Below are 19,118 nucleotides of genomic sequence, written 5' to 3'. Positions count from 1 at the left end.
ATGGCAGTAACTAACCTTCTTTCCTATCTGTAGTTATGTATCTCAAAAGGTAAAATCAGGTCCTATATTCTAAGATCGGCTGAGTTTTAACAGATTGGGGCCCTATTGAAGAGGGTGGGATATACAAAGCTACATAAAACAGGCACCCACATCCCACTGCAAGCCTATGTGGATTTGGTGCCAATCCGTTTAGACAAATCTGTACATCCAACCTGGCACCCTGTCTGCTTTTAGACTGGTCTTTGGTAAAAAGAGGAAACTATTTTCTATTAGCCAACAGAACTGCTAAATACCACTTACATTGAGATTAGATTGGAAATAAGGGGTATCTAGGAGCTCCTGATACTCATTTGGCTACTTTTCTCTCTCTCTGTCATGTAACCAGTGCCTAGAACTCACCTGACACCTGGAGTACTGGGGCACTGCTGTTCAATTACAGGCAGCAGCACTCAGCAGAGTTGCTGTTTGTTCAGACTGTATTAGCTAGAGCTGCACCAGGGACAGACAGCTGGACAAAAAGGAACCACCACATCCTACTGGACTGCTGATGAAGCCCAGCGCTGCCTTCTACAATGCACAGCACTGTAGTTCAGAATGATCCAGTACAGCTTGTAGACCAATTCTGGGCATAAACGGGGAAAAAAATGTGCAAAGGCCTGCAGGCAGCAAAGCAGGAAGGCACAGGTTATTGGGATAATTTCAGAGGCTTAATTCATCAGGATGACTCCCTGTCTTAATTTTAAGTATGTCCTTAATGACTTAAATCAAGGTGAAAAGTCAAAGCTTCAGGCCCTGATGTCCTATTGACCAGTCAGTGGTTGAAAAGAGATGATATACCTGGATTTTAAAAAATGTTATTTCTTTATAATAAGTGAATGCCATGACTTCTGAACAATGGCTGGTTTTGCCACAGTATGGATGGGAAATATTTGACAGCCCAGGACAAGAAAGATTATAAAAAAGGAAATATGAAACTGAGCTGTTTGCTGACTTTTCCATTAACTAATCTTTATGATTTGCCAAAGGTATGAACTGTCATAATACCAACAGGAAACATCACCTTTCAGTGACAGATTGATAATTGCTACAAAGAAAGACCCGATGCACATTAGTACCAGTATGCTGTGAGAAACACTCTTGTACAACAGATTTTTCAATGCCTTTGAAAGTAGCCTGGGGAAGGTGACAGGGGAAGATCGTGAAACAGTGCTCTGGGAGTCTTTGAGTTTGATCTTAAACAGCCTGGTCAGATCCATTTGCATGCTGAACACATGCATTTCTAGTTACACAGTAGCTTTCTTTCCATAATTTCAAGGTAAATCAGGGTTTTTTCTAGCTCTTGAATCTGCTATTGGAATTTGGCTAATGATTCTATCAGTTTTAGCAAAGAAAGACAGCAGGAGGCAAGCGGTTTTAGAGAAGTGAATCAACTGGCACACTACAAGCTAGGGGTGATAAAGGGTTGTCAGAGCAATGTTCTTCTCTTCCAAAGCATCGAGCTGAACAATACTCAGGCTTCTGAGCGCAGTAATGCCAGACAGAATTACACCTTCTCTCTGAGCTTGCCATATTTGGGGAGGGGATTACCTACAAGAAATCTGGTTGTATTCGTTAGGTCAAAGATATGTGTACTGAATGATGGAGGATTAATTGGAGCATTAGACACAACTCTGAACAGAGAGGGAATAAGGATATAGTCTATTGAGTAGAAGAGAATATTTCTACATACATTTATTTCCATTTATTTATTTATTTGACATGCTGTCCAAACCAAATCCAATCCACAGCTCTAGATGCGTTTGATCATTGCAGCTTCATGTACATCCAAGAGCCATACCCTGATACTGCTTACAGAATATACCCAAGGACATTCTCTAGAGGTTTTTGCAGATTGTCTCATATGAAAGGAAGCAGGATGGGGCCCGGATCGCTGAGAAACTAATTCCACAGAACAAGGCAGTCTGTACCTGATTCAGTCACCTTCCGTAAGCAGCTCAGTGCCCCATTGAGTCTGGAGCACTCCTCATCTCTGGCACCACATCTCTTCATTGTTTCTTTCACCTTTGACTCATTCATTTCTAGTAAGGCATCTAAGGTTAGCTCCTCTGGTATTCTCTGCAGAAAAACAAGATGATACATATTTTTCTAAAGATACATACATAAATAAGACTCTCAGCTGTTATTCTGATGTATTTTAAATAGCGCCACTGTCTCACTGCCTGGTCTGACTCAGGATTTACTCATTTTGGTAGTGCATCTCTCAAGGATCACTGGGTCCGTAACGACCGTGCGGCAGATCTCAGCAGTGCTCAACAGCTGCTCCCTCTCCTCCCTGCATCACGAGAGGCCAGGCGTGTGCTCGAGTGTGCTCTGTATCGTTAGGATGTTATGGTCGCCCTCTGGTATTTAAGTTAGGATTAGAGGTGATTGAAATATTCTTCTCCCCTTGTGGCAAGTTTTCACTCAGTATTTTTGAAAAACTACTAATGAAAGCTTAACTTTTTCATCAAAAATAGCTGTCAGAAACAAAACAGGCCTAAAACCTGAGAAAGTGTCAGATAAAGATGTTTGGCTTCTCAGTAGGGAAGTGAAAAGTAAAAACAGTGAGGAAAACTACTTCTTTTGTTAAACAAAAATAAGTGTTTTGACAAAGACATAGCAACCTCCTCCTCAAGCAATTTTGCCTTCATTAGAGAACCAGCCTTACCCGTATCTTGCTCAGAAAGATATTTCTGCAGAACTCCTTGTACGTCTTAATACACCAAAGCCCCCACAGTGATACGGCTTAGATCAGGTAGACACAAAAGATACAAGAGACTGGAAAGCATGCAATGATCTGGTATTTCCTGACACAGAATTGAGCTGTGCCGCCTCTCTCCACCCCCGTTCAAATGTTTCCAGTGTAAGTCTGCAGCAATTGTGGTTAATAAACAAAACCAGGATATTTAGCCCAGATACCCAGGAATTTCCCTGAAAGTTTTGCCTAAACAAACCTCACTGCTGCCTACTCTCACAATGAGATCACAAATTTCACAATATTTGGCTTCTTTCCTAAAGTTTCAACTCCTGGAGTCCAGCTATATAAAAGGGTTTCAACTTTTATTTGAAGGGGAAATTCAAAAGTGTGTCTCACTGTTTGGAGAAACAAAAAGCTTGAAATCCTCTACGTTCTTAAACCCCACTTCCGACTATAAATCAAATTTGAATGTTATTGAATGTCCTTTAACAACCACATCTTTCTTAATCCAGACTCATGCCTTTGAGATCCGACATGTGACTTTTGATTTTAACTGTGACAGTGCTAGAAACACCCCCAACCTTTGGAGCTTTGTAGGTGGTAACACAAAGAGTAATCACATAGTTTCCATTTTTAGTAACTGTTGCATGGAGCAAGGAAAAAGAATAAATTAAGAAAAGGCAGAAGTGTAAGAAATGCATCCTGCATCTTCTGTCACATGCCCTGAACCGGATGAAACAGAAAACACAGCTGACTCAAGGAGAGGCCAAGAATTTAAATGAGCAATAAGCACAAAGCAGGTCCATAGCAGAACCAGAGTTCAATGAAGTTTGGGTAAATTTTCTTGTTCTTCTATAATTAATATTAGCAGAATAACAAAAGCACAGATATCCCACCTGATGCTGGGTATTATTATTCATTTTTCTGCATACCTGCACCACCAAGATGCAGGAGTATAGGCTGCCCCAAAAAGCTCATTCCTCATTGACTTCCACTGGGGTAAAATGCAGTAAGCAAAGACTCCAGTGAAAATGCAGTGCAAAATCTGCTCTGCTGGGATTCCTAACTCGATATTACACTCCAAAGGACAAAAAACCCCAGGGGTTCAGATCATCTGAGTTGAAACTGGAATGGGTTTCCACAACTCAAATATTCCAGCATGAAGCCAGCACAGGTTTGCTCACACAGATCCCCGGCTGAACTGGGCTGATAACAACAGAATTAAACCAAGCCTCTCCCATAGTTAGCTGTTTCCCCAGCACCCCCTGAATTCCTCTCCCCTGCATGCAGACAGGCAGCTCACAGAAGCATCTTTGTTCAGCGGTATCACAAGGGCGGTTCTGCGATGGACGTCAGCCTCGCAGCGACACAAGCAGCTCTACAAGGGACAGTGACTGGGGGCAAACGTGGAGACAGTTTTAGCATAATAAAGTTTTCTACACCGCCACGGGTGCCCCTGTGCTCTGGAGCAGGGAAGCTAACGTTTCCCCATTAAGCATAAGGGAAAGCCAATGCCTCTCACAAAAACATTTATCCCGTGTCATGCTTTTACACGGTCTTATAGTAAGCGGGATTACAGCATTGTCATTCTTGAATTATCTTGAAACATTTCCTCACCCCCACCACACCCCACTAAGAAAACAGCCCAGATTACGTAGCCGCTGTTTTAAGCGGCGGCGTCATTCCAGATCCCGGTGTAAGCTACCAAGTCACGTTACCCGGTATCACCTCGCTTCCCTATCCTTTGCACGACACAAATGTAACCGGTAACTTATTAGAGCTATTAGTAAGTCAATCAGTAAAGTGGAAGAGACTAAGATTTCTGCGGGAAAGCAAAGCTTTTCCACCACGGCCAGTTCCATAGCCCAGGCTTTAAATGGCCAGCACAAGCAGCTGAAATGCAGGCCCAGCTGGGACGGGACTGGTTGCAGCACAGTTAGGGATCTGGTTTCTCCAGTGCCTGCTCTGTGGCAGGACCCAGAGCGGACAAGCACCGCTGAGCTGCAGTGGTAACACTCAGGGTAGCGACGGGCACAGGGGGGTACCACGGCTTGGCAGCAAACAACAACCGGGCTGGCAGAAACACTAGTGAGCCGCAATGCTTCATAAAGCAAGTGTGGCATCAGGTACCGAAAAAGGTTCTCCCTGCCCAGTTTGGAGATCACAGGAAAGTCAGTAAAGGAAATCCCAATAAAATAATAAAAAAAAAAACCCAAACCACAGAGGCTAGAGAAAAAAAGAGGAAATCAGCCTGGTTGGCAAGCCTGTGTCCGCCCCGGTAGCCAGGATGCAGGCAGGTTCCCTTCGGTCTGTGCTCCTTTCAAAAGGAGGGAAAGTACAGCAGTTACCTAGGGCAGATGACACCGCACCTTTGACAAGAGCCTTGTACCCGTACAGTTAGTCCTCAGTGGAGTAAGAAATGGGCTATTAGGCCTTTGGACTGAAAAAAATGAGTATATACACTGAGTGTGTACTTCAATTTGTATCAATAAGGTGGAATTGACTATTTTAACTTACCCCAAATTAGCTTTCCTGGTTGTGCTAGTACAGACAAGGCTTAACTGGGGAATTCCCATTCCCTACTGTAAGAGGTACGTGGAATGGCATCCAGGCTCAGCTCCCGGTTGTAATGGCACACTCACTCACTGCTCCCAAGGCACAACTCACAAGCACAAAGTTGTTGAGCTCACAGCCAGTGCACATGCCCAAGGGTGGCAGGGATGGCGTGCTGCAATATTCATGGAGCGGGCCTGGGTCCTGCACAGTGCTGTTCAGAGCCTCACAGGTCCTTCTCTCATTCCCAGGGGGGAGCACAAGCAAATGTTTACTGGCACAGAGAAATTAGCTGTCATCTTTGTCCCATGGCAGCTTGATGGTTAAACTCCAGGATTGCCTGTTCTTGCAAGTCTGATGGTGTTCAGTGCTTTCCTTTTTTAAAGACCAAACCCCTGCAACCAGGAATCCCCAGCTTTCACTTTTCATTTTTAAGCCTTCCTGGTTGCAGAGAAAAACCTTGAAAACTATTTTTAAAAAATTACAAAACATTCCAAACTATTGAGCTTTTTAAAAGTGTTAGGGCATTTTTTCCTTTGTCTCATTCATTTGCAGGACACAATCACTACGGAGGGCTTGATCACCCCTAAGCTGACTGGTTTCACTTCCTTAAGCAGGTCTGTGCTCTACAACTCGATGTGTGGCCTGCCATGAAAAGCTATAATGGTTCACACAAGGCACAACTGAGCAGCAAAGGGCAGCCCCAGCTCTTCACCGTGAACTTTGCATCCCTAGCACGATCTCACGCAGATGCACACACCCTGACAAAGGGTCCAGCCTGCTGCTAGCTTGCCCCCTTCCTGGGCCCGCATTTAAAGTCCAATCTACTCTTTTGCTCAATAGTTTAATTTTAGAAAGACACAATAGCAAGTTGTAGGAAAGCATAAGTACAGAAAAGGAGATTATATTTAAACAATCCCAGTGACCTTGAGCTGGGAGAGCTCAGACTTTCTGAACCTGCTGCCAGCCCCCGTGACACGCGACAAAAGAAATAAGCCTTAAAAAGGGGGGAGGGAGGGGAAGTAAGAGGCTTTCTTTAAACAGCCACTCATGTGCTGCACATATGTGGTGGCTTAATATAAAATTGGTCAACCTGATCCCTGTAAGACTGGCCTGACATGATTTAGCTCTGTATTAGCCCCCCAGCCAATGTGATAGTGATGAGGGTCACTAGTTCAAGATGGGTCTTAAAACAGGTTCCGTTGCTGCTGATGCTCTGGCTCAGCTGTTGAGCTGGGGGGAAGAATGTCCCCTGTGAAGCACCCTGACAGAGTCCATCCCACAGGAACGCGTGGTAGGCTCCAACCCCCTCAGTGAAAGCGCAATTCTGGGCCCTTGCAAAGGACTTACTCCCAATCTCCAGCACTGAGGGTGAGAAATGTGGGTCCAACAGACCTCTCTACCTGCTGCTTCGTGGGTGCTGTGGCTTTAAAAAAATACAGCTTTAAAAAAATGCAGCTTAAAGGCTTGCATTAGGGCCAAGCTAAGTACCATCTCCCTGGGCACACCTTGCCTTGACTACAGAATGACAGGGGAAGCTGCAAGATATTCAGATACTACTCTAATAATAAGGTCAGATTAAAAAAAAAAAAAAAAAAGAGCAGGAGGAGACAGAGCCTGCTTTCAATCTCTCAGCACTTCAAAACTGCCAGCAAAATCTAAAGCCTTACTCACCACACATTGCTCAGCAGAAGCGATGCTAAAAAGCCCAAACCAGGAAATTATTCCTCTCTACAACAGGCACGGGGACTTTTCTGCAAAGCCCTCCTGCTTATCAGGCATACAGACTGTGCATTTCATAGTACACATGTTTAAAAGAAAGAAAAGTAAACCCCAGTGTATCCAAGAAGCCATCCAAAGGTTAGCCTCAATTAGTCAGGGTGAAGAGTTCACAATAGTGTAAGAAGGTCTTTAATCTTGTCTGGTGTCCAACTTAAATCCCTGAAACATGGCAAAAATGCTGGTACCTACACAGTGGATGGGTTATTTTTGGTAAAGATTCCTCCCTGCAGATAAGCCTACAGAGCTAATGCTGCTGCTAGCACTCTGCAAAATCAGTCTGACCTGCTCCTCGACCTAGTAGACGTGGCTCTTCCTATAAAGCCGGACAGTTGTCAAGGCCCCAGATGCCTACTCTTAAATCAATACATTCCCTCACCAATCACCTTCCCGTAAAGCAGCAGATGCTAGAAGAGAAAGCCCATTACATAAGGTGCTTTAATTCCCACTGATAGCTCTAAGCAAAGCATGTAAGGATGCTCTTAACATCTTGTGCCTGCTAGTTGTTATTTTGCTCTGGTTTTCTGGTGTCCAGGGAAGAAGGTACTGAAAAATTGTTGTATTATTAAGTTTCTGGAGATTTTATGGGCATTCTGGAAAGCCTCTCACATGAAATTTCTAGCTTGCATTAGTGCGTATACACAGGCTATGGTTTCACATAACATCTCCCTCTTCACTGTTTCACCTCTCACACAACAGGTGGGGTGGAGAGGAGCTGACAGTCTCGGGGCATTCCCGTTCAGTTCGCTCTTTGTGGACAGGATAGCTGCTGTCACCTACTACTTTTTTGTGGGCAGACCAATGTAGCAGTTGCAGTGTTTCTCTGCAGATCCTGAGGGGTAGCGTGAGCCTCGTGCTGACCTCAAGCCACGAACGATTCACAGTGAACGAGGCTGTGCAAGGGGCACCTGGGCCCTTTGGCAGGGGAAGGGAACCCTGGCAGTAGTAGAGAATATTTTCCAAGAGCTGTTTACACTGGGGAGGGGCCTTTGGCTGGAACATGGTGATGGAGTTTTAGGTCCAGGAAGCCTGCAGGAGACAGTTAATTTGCATACACACAGTTAGCACATTCAGGATCTCTACTATCTAGCAGTCTAGTCAGCTTCTGCTGCCAGACCCATGGAAATCCCCAGCGAATGGCCAAAGTCCTCATAGTCTGTTCATGTAGATATGCTGACAGAAAAAGATGAGAGGATACAGCTGTGGAAACCCGATAGGCTTGGGCAGATCTGCTTCTTCTGTTCCCTCAACCAAAGTAGGGATGCACACACATAAACCCCCCACTTTTCCTCCAACAACTGATCAGCACGACCTGCTACAAGCTAGATCACAGTCCAAGCAAGCACAACCATCTGCCATGGTCTCCTAGTATCAACCCTATGCCAATGCCTCGTCCTCTACAGATTTTCGCAGGGGCAGCAGGAGATTCCTAACAGACAACTCCTACTCAAGGCACAAGCCTTTCCTGCTCTGCTCCCCAGTGTGCCAAGCACTGCCCCGGCTTGCTCAGGAACAACTCTCGACTACTTAAAAGAAAGTAGGTCTTTGGCATAAATGCTACATGGGGAACGAGACAAGTTTCATAAGCAAAAAGGAGGTATTACAAAAAAATATATACACTGGGAGTCAAATACATTCCCCAAATGCAACAGCCGTAAACCGGACCCAACCACAGTACTGTTTCATCTGCTCCCACATAGTCTCCCTGGTGGCAAAGTTCTGCTCATGGCCAGCAATCACTAGGGCAGGATTTGCCCCTCCCTGTGCCTGACAGTTATCTACTCTAAAAACAGCTTTCCAAACTTGATTGACTGGAACCCCTGCTACATGGTGAGCAGGGCTGGTTCAGACACGTTTCAGAAGATGATAAAGAGATGACTATGTTCTTAAGTTACTTTTGAAGATGGTGACAAGTTATATGTGGGAACAAATATAATAGTGACGTTTCTGGGAAGAACGGTAAAGACAGAGAGGATTTTTTTCTGTGCTGAGGAAAATAAGCCAATAGAGACTTTTTTAAACTCTTCTTCTTTTGATAGACATGCCCCAAGCCCAGAACCTCATAAGAAGCTCTGCAAGAGACTTCTTCCATCAGCCTAAGAGTGGGGACAGCGCTCTGTTTGCATCCTCCTTCCCTCCCACTCCCCCCTCAATTCTCGACTCCAGCTCTCGAGGGGAGCAGGACGATCCAGATCAGTGTATTTTTCTAGGTCCATTTTCAGAGCAACTTTTACTCACTGGACACCACTACATAGCTTAAATCTATCTTCCGTCTGTATGGTTCCTTGTCCTGCCTTTCCTAGTTCTCAGTTCTTTTCCGAGCTTCAGTCCACCATATTTAACCATTTATGCATCATTTATGGTATTAAACTACATGTACACAGTGCTAATCAATCTCTAGGACTCCTAGCCAAAAACAAGGACTCCAGCATTTCCTAGAAAAAATACTTAAAAAGTTACAGAACAGTACTAGCCCAGCTCCAAGGCAGAGCCTGCTGCACACTAGCCACCGTTTTCTATGATAAAAATCTGTCTGGCAACTGATTAGAGGAACGATAACAAAGAAACAGAAATAGCACCAGCTGGGGTAGGGGTTCAAAGTTTCCTTACACCTCAGAATTGTGTATTCACAGCGAGCAAACAGGATCACAAAGTCGAAGCTTGTATTCACCACCTACCTCCAAGTCTGCTAGGTCCACACAGAACAGCCCTTTCACTCTACGCGGCATGACCGGCTGACTGTTATCCATGTTCACAGGAGTTTTAGCTGTTGCCCAATGCCATAAACAGTGCATTGTTATTACTATAATCTCTTTCAGAACTAAAGGATTTTACAAGCAGTCATTATTCTTGTTTTAAATATAGGTTTTCAAAGAAAGAAAGGAGCCCGACAACAAGACAGCAATTATAACAGCAAGAGCTTTCAAGCTTCACATTGTCTAGAGCAAGTCACTGAGCAAAAATAGTCTTCACTCTGGACTAGAGGAGTCAGCAGATATTCTAAATTAGAGCCGGTGCTCTATTTCTGACAAGAGAGCCTGGGAGCTTCTGTGCTTCCCTGCATGGCAGCTTTATTTGGGAGAGGACTGGGCGGGGAGAGAGGGGAGGGGAAGAAAGAGAAAAAGAGCATTGTTTCTCTAACCTCTGAGCTAAAAAACTGCTTGCAATTAGGCTGTTTTTCAAAGGTGTTATGTCACAGATTAGCACAGTCTTGAAATACTCCCTCCAGCCACACTAGAAATGCAAAGGAAATCAGACCCGTTTAAAAAAGCAAAAAACCATGAACAAGCAGTGGGCCACAGGAGAGCCCTTCACCTGCACGCACCTCCTGCGTGGTACCTGCTGTTTCTATTTAGACCTCAGGGGTGGACAGGGAAGGGCTGTGTTGTAGCTGTTCTCCGAGACCCTACAGGTACTTGGCAACTTCTCCAACTGGTTTCAAAGCCTGAAAGTCTCAAGAAGAGAGGGCTATGTGCCGAGCATGAATACACTATCACAGCGTTTGTGGGGTTTTCTTTCTGCAGCACTTTTTGGAAGCATTGAGAAGGAAACCCAGTATGACTATTTCAGTTTTACAGTGAGCTAACAGTATCTTAGAGATGGGAACTCATTCCCGAGCGTATCTTGTACACCAGCAACAGAACCAGGTATGGGACTCAAGCGTCCCCGTTTTCATTGTCTGACCTACTCAGGCATCTCTCTAAAGGTTCCCTAACCACCTCTCCCCAGTCATGTCACAGGCAGTGGGCATAAAGCTAAGGGAAACCATTATATCTTTCTTAATAACTAACCTATTAAAGCTCCTTCTGTCAGTGATTTCCATTTTGAAAGTATTCAGCTGAATTGTGGTTCACATGCTGTATAAAATCTAAGCAACAGCAGGAATGATCCCATGATACCTGTAACGTTTCTGAAAGACAACTCATCACGGAGAAACATCTCCCCTGCACTGCCTGCTGATGTCCATGCCACAAACACCAACAGTGGCTGCATTGCTATTTTCTAAGCAGTGAATTAACAGGGGCGGGGGGGAAATCACTGCAAGAACAGAGCAGTTGGTTTACTAGCCCAGCTATTTCCATTTTACCCAGATTACAGCCTGTTCCAGCATGCCTACTCAAAAATCATTTTAATGACCCAATGGGTGTTGCAGTTCTCCTGTCCAGCTAATACAAATGCTACAGAAGCTGTCTGCAGCTGCATGAAATGGATGCAGAACTTTTAAAAAATAACCATACATTTGCAATCACAGAGGAATTTAAATGCTTTGTACACCTCTTGTATTTCTGTCCCAGGGAACAGAAGGAACAGAGTTCGTTACACTGGTCACTGCTTGGGAGAGGGTACCAAGAGAGCACGAATAAAACTAATAAGCAGTTGGAATATGTTCTCTTCCTGCCTTAGACCGAACCCGAATTTGTTCACCCTTTTTAGTGACCACACAAACGGAAGGGCAGTCTCAACACTGTCTGCTCCCTGAATTAGCAGGATGTGGCAGATTTGAACTGTCCACCTCCCTCCCCCTTCCTCCACCCCTCCTCTTCACCTCTTCCCTTCCCCCAGTTCTGCAGGCATCACAAAGGATTTAAAAAAGAGCTACAAAGACATTCTTCTAGGCTCAGGCAATTCCAGTAACCTTAGAAACCAACAATGGTTGTGAGCCTGGCAGTTTGGCCACAGCAACAGGCTGCTTTTCTGTTCTCTCATTGTCACTGCTGCACCTTCAGCGGCGCTACCCAAACCTCGCTGGGCTGGAAGGCAATATGCAGCATCACATTCAAAATAAATAGCAGTAAATAAAAAGAACAACTCGGTCCTGAACTCACCCTATTTTACCAGAGTCTGCTTAGTTACATTAGGACCAAGCTGGAATAACTTCCATGAAAATTTGCTGAATTTTTCACTCAGGCAGATCCCTGCTGCAGTCAAAGAAAATTTTTGCTTGTGTAAGGATCAAAGGCAACTGAATGAGAACACTGTGATCTGGCCTGCAGAGCCAAAAATGGGAAAAAGAATGGAAAAAGCCTTTTCTCCTTTGTTTAGCCATCAGTGGACTGAGCTCTACTTATATTGCCATTAACGTTACACTGAACTGAACTGTCCCCAGCACAGAACAGCATGGGGAAGCCACGCACAGTGCAGACCCAAGGGAACAATCCGATGGCAGTGCCCTGCAGTCCTGGAGTTCCCAGTAACCACCATAATGCGGCCGGGATTTCAGGCTCCTCTTCCAAAGGGCGGGGGGGGGGGGGAGGTGTCAGAGACAGGAGCTAGGGGCCTTGGCTTATCTGGTCATTTCTGATTCCCGCAGAAGTGTGAGATTATTCTGTGCAGTAAAGAGGCTTCCAGTGATTTGCATGTGAAGAATGAAACTGTATGGTCTGTGAGCATGAACAGCTGATGCCGGCCACCACACAGACCACCACAGGAGAGTTATTCATTCCATTCTTTTACACTGATGCAATGCTCTTTGGTATCAGTTTGAACTGGAAACTTTACTCATGGGGGTGTAGGGGTGTGTATAAAATGAAAAAACCTCTCTGGTTTCTGAGCAAAGACTCCCACCCAGTCAAAATCCAGATGAAAATCCATCTGCCCATTACTGGGTTGCAGTCCACTTGATTTTGTAGTCTGAGTTATCTACACAGTTTCACAACCATCAGTGTGGGACAAACTTGTAAACTCTGACCCCTTTTGCTAGTCTAAGTTTAGAGGGACACAGTGTTACTGGCTATTTTTGGATCTTCACTAATTTATAATTGTGGCATGTATGCTTTTAGAAATAAGAAAACTCTAGGCTGTCACAACTCAACATTTTTGCCCATTTGTTGGTTATGTCAGCGCACAAAATTTTAACTCTTGGTTCTTTTTTGGCTAGTACTGCACACAGAATATAGTATGGTACGGTATTATTATTATCTAGAAAGTTAGTGATTAAGTTATGGCATCATTCTCAGCCCTAGCAGGCAGAAGGAGAGGAGGTCCTGGTAATGCAGGACCTTTGTCTCATACCGAGCAAGGTGTGATGCGTTGCTTCAAATGCTATGATGAGAAGGGAGGAGAACGAAGGGAAGGGAGTATTTCAGCACTCCCGTTGGGTGACCACTGCTTCTGGGAGAGAGCAAGCACGCTTTCCACCAAAGGTCCCTCTGTGTACCCCCATACTCCCACCTTGCCTGAAAGTAAGTTCAGGAAACTAACTAAAACCTAGCAGGCAGCTGGGAACGTCTTGAAAGGGCGGGAAGGTTCTGTGCTGAGGGTTGTCTCCCCCTTACCTGTACAACTTCTTTCCTCACATTGACGATGTCTAACCAGTCATTGAATCTTGGGTAGCTGTTGAGCTCTGCTGTCCTGTCATTCAGGGGCACACTCAGCTTACACTGCCGTTGTCTGTGGATGTAGTCAATCAGTTTCACCTGTTGGGATCCAGAAAATAAAGTTAAGTTCCTTGGGATACATTGTCATCTTCCTGCACAATGTTTGTATAGTACCTAGCCAAAGGGGATGCTGGTTTGTGAGTGGGGCTCTTTCATGATATAAAAATGATGTATTCTTACAAGCACTCAGGGAAATTCATTCAGGGAAGCACTTCCCTCACACCGAGCATCTTTATTCTTCAACATTTCAGCAGAAGGCAGGACCTTGCAGGGCTCACCCCTGCAGGACTCTTCTCTAAACTCGTATCAACAAAAGTTCTGTGCAGAGGCTGGGTGTCATGTCAAAATAGGAAAGGGCATCCAACCCATTTGAAACAATTAATTACATTCAGTTTAAAGGCATTGCACATGTACATGCACCTTCATTCTGGATGCTGTGGATATTGCTGGTCTAACCTACAGGACTATCTGCCCTCTCTTCCACTGCTCCCATGTGTTTATTATATCCTCTTACATCGGGACTCATTTGGGCTAGAAAGTCAGTGAGGCAGGAATAGCCAAAGTACCCAAAAACTCTGAGGCCTGTTATCTGATGGGCATTTCTGTTACAAAATCAACATTAAAAACAATTATCTTAAAAGAACAAAAATTCAGGCAGCTGGACTAGATGATCGTTGTACATCTTGTATTCTATCCTAAAGTTTTATTCCAAAGCTTTTATTACCTGACCATCTCATGCCAAATGCACTACACAGAAACTTTCACTTCAGACACAGAAAAATAAAACAGCAAGGAGGAGGAGTATTTGTGCTTTATGTTTGCTTATCAAAAAGAAAATATTCTCAAAAGATTTCTCACTATGTCACACGTTCCCATGGGGCAGACTTAAGCTTCAAAACCTTCCTAACAAAACAATGCCTCAAAGCAAGTTAGCTGATCCGTGATTTATAAACTAAAACATGTTCTTAGTCAACAAATTTTAGCATTTGGGACAAGATCAGACTACAAATGAACAGGAAAAAACAAACATGGATTCTTTCACCACTATAATATCTCTCCTCTTAAGTTTCTACTCAAAATATTTTTGGCCTATGTATCTGAATGATGCTGTACATGACTTGGATGCACAATCTCAGTTATACATGGGAAAGAGAATTAGATCATCTCCTCCTTCCCCAGATAAAGGATATGTCAGATATTACAGGGAAAATAGATACTGCATTTGATCTCAACTGAACGACCCCCATACGGAGCATAATGCTTTTGGGCTACTCATCAGTTTGGGAGAGCTACTACTTCGTAGTAACTGTCCTAGAACAAATGCAAATTCTTCCTTGGCAATATATGAGAATCACTTGTTTTATTGAAAGGGGGAAATTCTTTCTCCTTCTCATCTTGTTTACTGTGATCCAGTCCTGCAAATGTATAATCGTGAGGCTGATCCATGTGCTCTTACACACAACCCTGTTAAATAAGCAAGGCTCTGCAGGGGATAATAACAGAACATGCACAGAAACACAGTTAACCATGAACAAGCACTGAGCAGGAGGACCTGTACTTGCGCAGAGGAACTACACTCTGCTAAGTTATTACATTGCAAATACTATTTTTTTAAAACGGCTGACGAGACCATGCTTCTAGCTACAGTCACAAGTTCTTGGGACTCAAGCCATTGTGGGCCTCACTTTTTGCATATGGCTAAAGATGGGTAGTCCAGAGTAGGAAAAGCCTGGAAGGCCATCCTTGGGATGGCAAAAGATTGCAGCAACATTTGACTGAAGTGACCCCATCTCAGTGTTGGAGACCAGCATATCCAGCTGGATGTTCGTGGCTGCAACTTCAAAACTAAGCTATTTCCATGTGAATGGAAGAAGCATGCAGATCACTTGCACCGTAGCTGCAGCTGAAGCCAGTGGAAGCCAAGTGGCAGCAGCAGCCCCCAACCAGGACAGTTCACTGGGTGTTTCTTGGAGGTTGGTTGCATTCTAGCAGCAGAACCACCAGTTCTGTGTAATGAAGAAAGCCAGCAGTCGTCGATAAGGCATTTCTAGCTTGTGCTTTCCCGTAAACTTAGCTGAGGGTTTTGTTTTATGAGCAGTCTGAGTCCTCACAACTATCAGGTGTAACACAAAGTTTGTCTCTGCCCACATACATCTGAATTCAGACAGCAGTGTCATGAAGTCTGAATTTTATCAAAAAGTGGGCTTATGCAAACAAAAGTGATTCAAACTCTTCATGCAATGAATACAGAACTGCAAAGCAGTGCCACTCTTAGGAGAGGCAGCTGTGCAATAAAAGGACTGCCATGTCCTAGAAGACTCAGCCATCCCTTTGCATTTACACTCCGACCACCCAGCTGAAACCAGAGGAACCTTTGAACCTTAACTTCCTAACATGGCTTTGGAGCATAAGACCTAAAAGAAATTACCTTGGAAATCCCACTCAATCGTTCTCAGTCTCAGTACCTCTTTTTATAAAAAGGGGATGATAGCACTTCCTTTTTTCCACCCTTTGCTTTCTCTAGTCAGACCCAATGCTGCAGGGCAGGGCAGGGCAGGGCAGCCCCTGCAGGCAGCCACGGTCCTGCCAAAGCCAGCTGGGCTCCAAAGGGGCTGGCGATGGGCTCAGCAGAGGCCTGGGCACCACCGGCAGCCACGTTCCTGTGCCTGTACTCTGCGCCGATTAGAGACAAGTCAGCTTGCTCCCTCAGCACAGTGCCATATGCTAGTGTGACTATGTGACTTTTAAACACTGCTGCAGCTTGTTCTGCCTGTACCCATACTCTTAAACTTGCTGCCAGCTGTACTCTCCTACACAGTTGCACCTTCAGTTGTACCCACCCCTAAATTAAGATGTCTCAGGAGCATGCGTGCTCTGTTCTTCAGAGTTAACTCAGCGCAGGCAAGGGGCACCTGCCAGGTCATTGGCTTAGTCATGACCTTCTGCTGTCTCGCTCTCATACGTGTGTTCCCATAAGAGCCTATCCAGCAAGCTCTCCCGTTCACAGTCAGGTCAGAAATGAGCTTGGAGATGCCGTTCCAAGTATTTTCCTGCTAAGTGCTTGGTTTAAATTTTTTCTGCTTCTCCTTGTACTTTTTCCCCACCTCAGGGCTTGGCTCTGTACCGTATGCATCCTGACACAGTACAGCCAGCTGGCCGACATGAGATGCAGTGCGACTCTGCAGATCTGCCTCGCAGTTACAAATAAGTCTGTGCACAGCTCAGGGGTAACTCCCATGTTAGGGGAAGGAGCTGGAAATACTGTCTCCTACGGTTAAAGCAATTGTTCCACAGTTTAGATTGAATGTTATCATGGCTCTTGACTTTTGCCTATCTGTCCTAAGCCTCCTTTTTTAACAGGAAAGACCTACATTCTCATCATTAGGGCTTCATTCCACTCAAGACACTTGGTTCTGTTTGTATGGCCTCCAAATATATCTCGTTTGCATCCTGGCTCCTGCCCTCAAAAGACACTAGGGAGGAAAATACTAGAATGAGAACGAGCTGACTTTGCTGCAGGTAAAGACAGGAACAGGATAGTCAAAGCCCTGGCAGGAAAAATGAGGGGAGCACATTTTGCCCTTCTCGAAGAAGAGGGGATCTGGGCAACCCATGGGCTAGAAGTGAGGTTAACTAAGAGCATGGAGTGGGAATGGAGGAGATAGGAGCAATGAAGACCTGGTATGAATAGAGGGGGAAGGTCCCCTAACAAGAGGCAGAAAGAGGAGGTTGCAGGAAGTTTGAGGACTACTCAATAGGCCCAATACGCCAAAAATCAGCCTACATAAATCAAAAGTAGTGCAGCTTCCTGGCTGTGCAATAGATATGCTATGGAAAGGGGAAGGAAGACAGAAATCACCCAAGCCTTCTCTTTTTCTGGAGGCCATTCCAAGCAAGGTTCAATGATATGCACTTTGATACACAAACTGCAACCACAAAATCCAACCAAAGGCAAACAAGTCAGCTGCGCATTTGTAAGCTGCGCTATGCAGACTTCCCAGGGCACTGTGGTATGTTACTGCTTCTTCCCCCAGGTCACCTCACCCCTTCCCCATTCCTGGGCATACCTCAAGGCTGCTGAGCACCTAGGGAAAGAAGCAAGATTGTTTGCAAAGTGATTTTGAAACTGGTACAGCCAGCCGTGACAAGCCTATGCGTAAAAGTAGCAGCTCAGCTCCTCAGTCTGATTGTAACCTGTTATTTTAGTGTAGGACATCAGGCAAGATTTGCTTTCCTGGAAGAAGGATGAGATATCAGCATACTCTCTAAAGCTAGAGCTCCACGCTTAGTTATATGTAACACTAATTATATGCAAATGCCTTAAAAGGAGCACATGACCCAGTATAAAGCAGGGAACTGCAAGCACTGATAGTGGCAAGAAAAGGTGTGGGAATCTGTTCCAAAAACCACGGTGGAAGGCAAGAAGGACTTAGCATCTATTTATAAATGAAAAATCACAAATTAAGTAAAAGAAATTATACAAAAAATGTATGGCCCCACATGATCCTGTATCACGAGGACAGCTTGCTGCTTTGAGGAAGGATATTCTTGAGGTACAGGCACTATTCTTGCATTCCCCACAGTTCTCCTCACCAATTCCAATGTCACGCCAGAAGCACCATATTTAATGAGTAAGAGAACGGACCTCAGCTCCAGGGAGCTGGACTCCACTCCTAGCTCTGCTCACTGACTGTGAGCAAATTAAATAATCTGTCTCCTCTTCCACCCTGCATGTGGCTCTGCCTGCTTGTATCACATAAACTCCCTGGAGCAGGCACTGTCTTCAACTATTTTCGTACTGCTTAAAAAAAAATACGGGTTCAAATATTCTCACTTGACAAGTCTCAACCATAGCATAAACTCCTAAAAGGATACTGCTGGACAGTACTCTATGCAGCACAGATTTCAATATCAAACTTTCCTTCTTCATTGGGATATAACAAAAATATAATTCTCAAAAATGGAAAAGTAGTCCGACAGCACAGATCTGAGGATCTTAGATTGCCAAGTCTGGTTTTCCCATGATAACTCCTTCGCATTTACTCTTCAAGTCCAAATTTGTTTTTCCCTAGTCCTATAAATAGTGTATTTGCATTCTCTTCCCACCCTACATGCACCACACTTCTCCCCTAGGATGAATTTTATTTTGTTATTTCCTGCCCAGACTTTTAACTAAACTACATGGTTTGGCTTTAATAGCTGAGCTGTTGCAAAACCCTTTTCTGAGAATATAATAAAACTTCTGGGTTCAGTGACGCACATAAAAACCCACAAACAACATGCAGGTCTCCAACCACAAACTAGACAGAGAGATAAAGCCAATAGTAAGCTATTCACTGCCTGCTTGCCAAACGGCACATCCTACTCATCACAAATGGCAAACCCCACAACTGAAGCAGCGATACTCCAACTGCCTTAAACCCACAGAGATGGGAAAGAACAAGAACAGAGACAGGATATGGAGCAGCTGGAGTAAATCGCTGTTTACAGGGTGTGCTCCATGAGAGCCCTCCTTCTCTGTCTGGTGCAGCTGATGGCCAGGACACCCAGTTCTCATTTGCTCCAAGAACTGCACATGCTGCAAGGTGCAGTCCTGGCCGCACATTTATCTCCTCCTTAGAGCACCTTTTCAATTCATAGCCCTTTACAGCACATGTGAGAATCAGGCCCAA

At 44.6% G+C, this 19,118-nt stretch overlaps 1 protein-coding gene across 1 annotated transcript in view; it reads right to left on the bottom strand.

The window, feature by feature from the left end:
* The window catches only part of KSR1 (kinase suppressor of ras 1), a gene marked incomplete at its 5' end in the record, with an annotated part of 75,759 nt that overhangs the window by 23,672 nt on the left and 32,969 nt on the right, over positions 1-19,118 (bottom strand). The window contains 2 exons of the mRNA XM_082328427.1: positions 1,968-2,115; positions 13,345-13,485. Coding sequence (XP_082184553.1) covers positions 1,968-2,115; positions 13,345-13,485 — 289 coding nt within the window. The remainder of the gene's footprint in view (positions 1-1,967; positions 2,116-13,344; positions 13,486-19,118) is intronic.

Source organism: Platalea leucorodia (assembly GCF_965183815.1).
Source record: "Platalea leucorodia genome assembly, chromosome: 16".
NCBI lineage: Eukaryota > Metazoa > Chordata > Aves > Pelecaniformes > Threskiornithidae > Platalea > Platalea leucorodia.
Note: the sequence above shows the minus strand (reverse complement) of the source record. Positions and strands in the feature narration are given on the sequence as shown.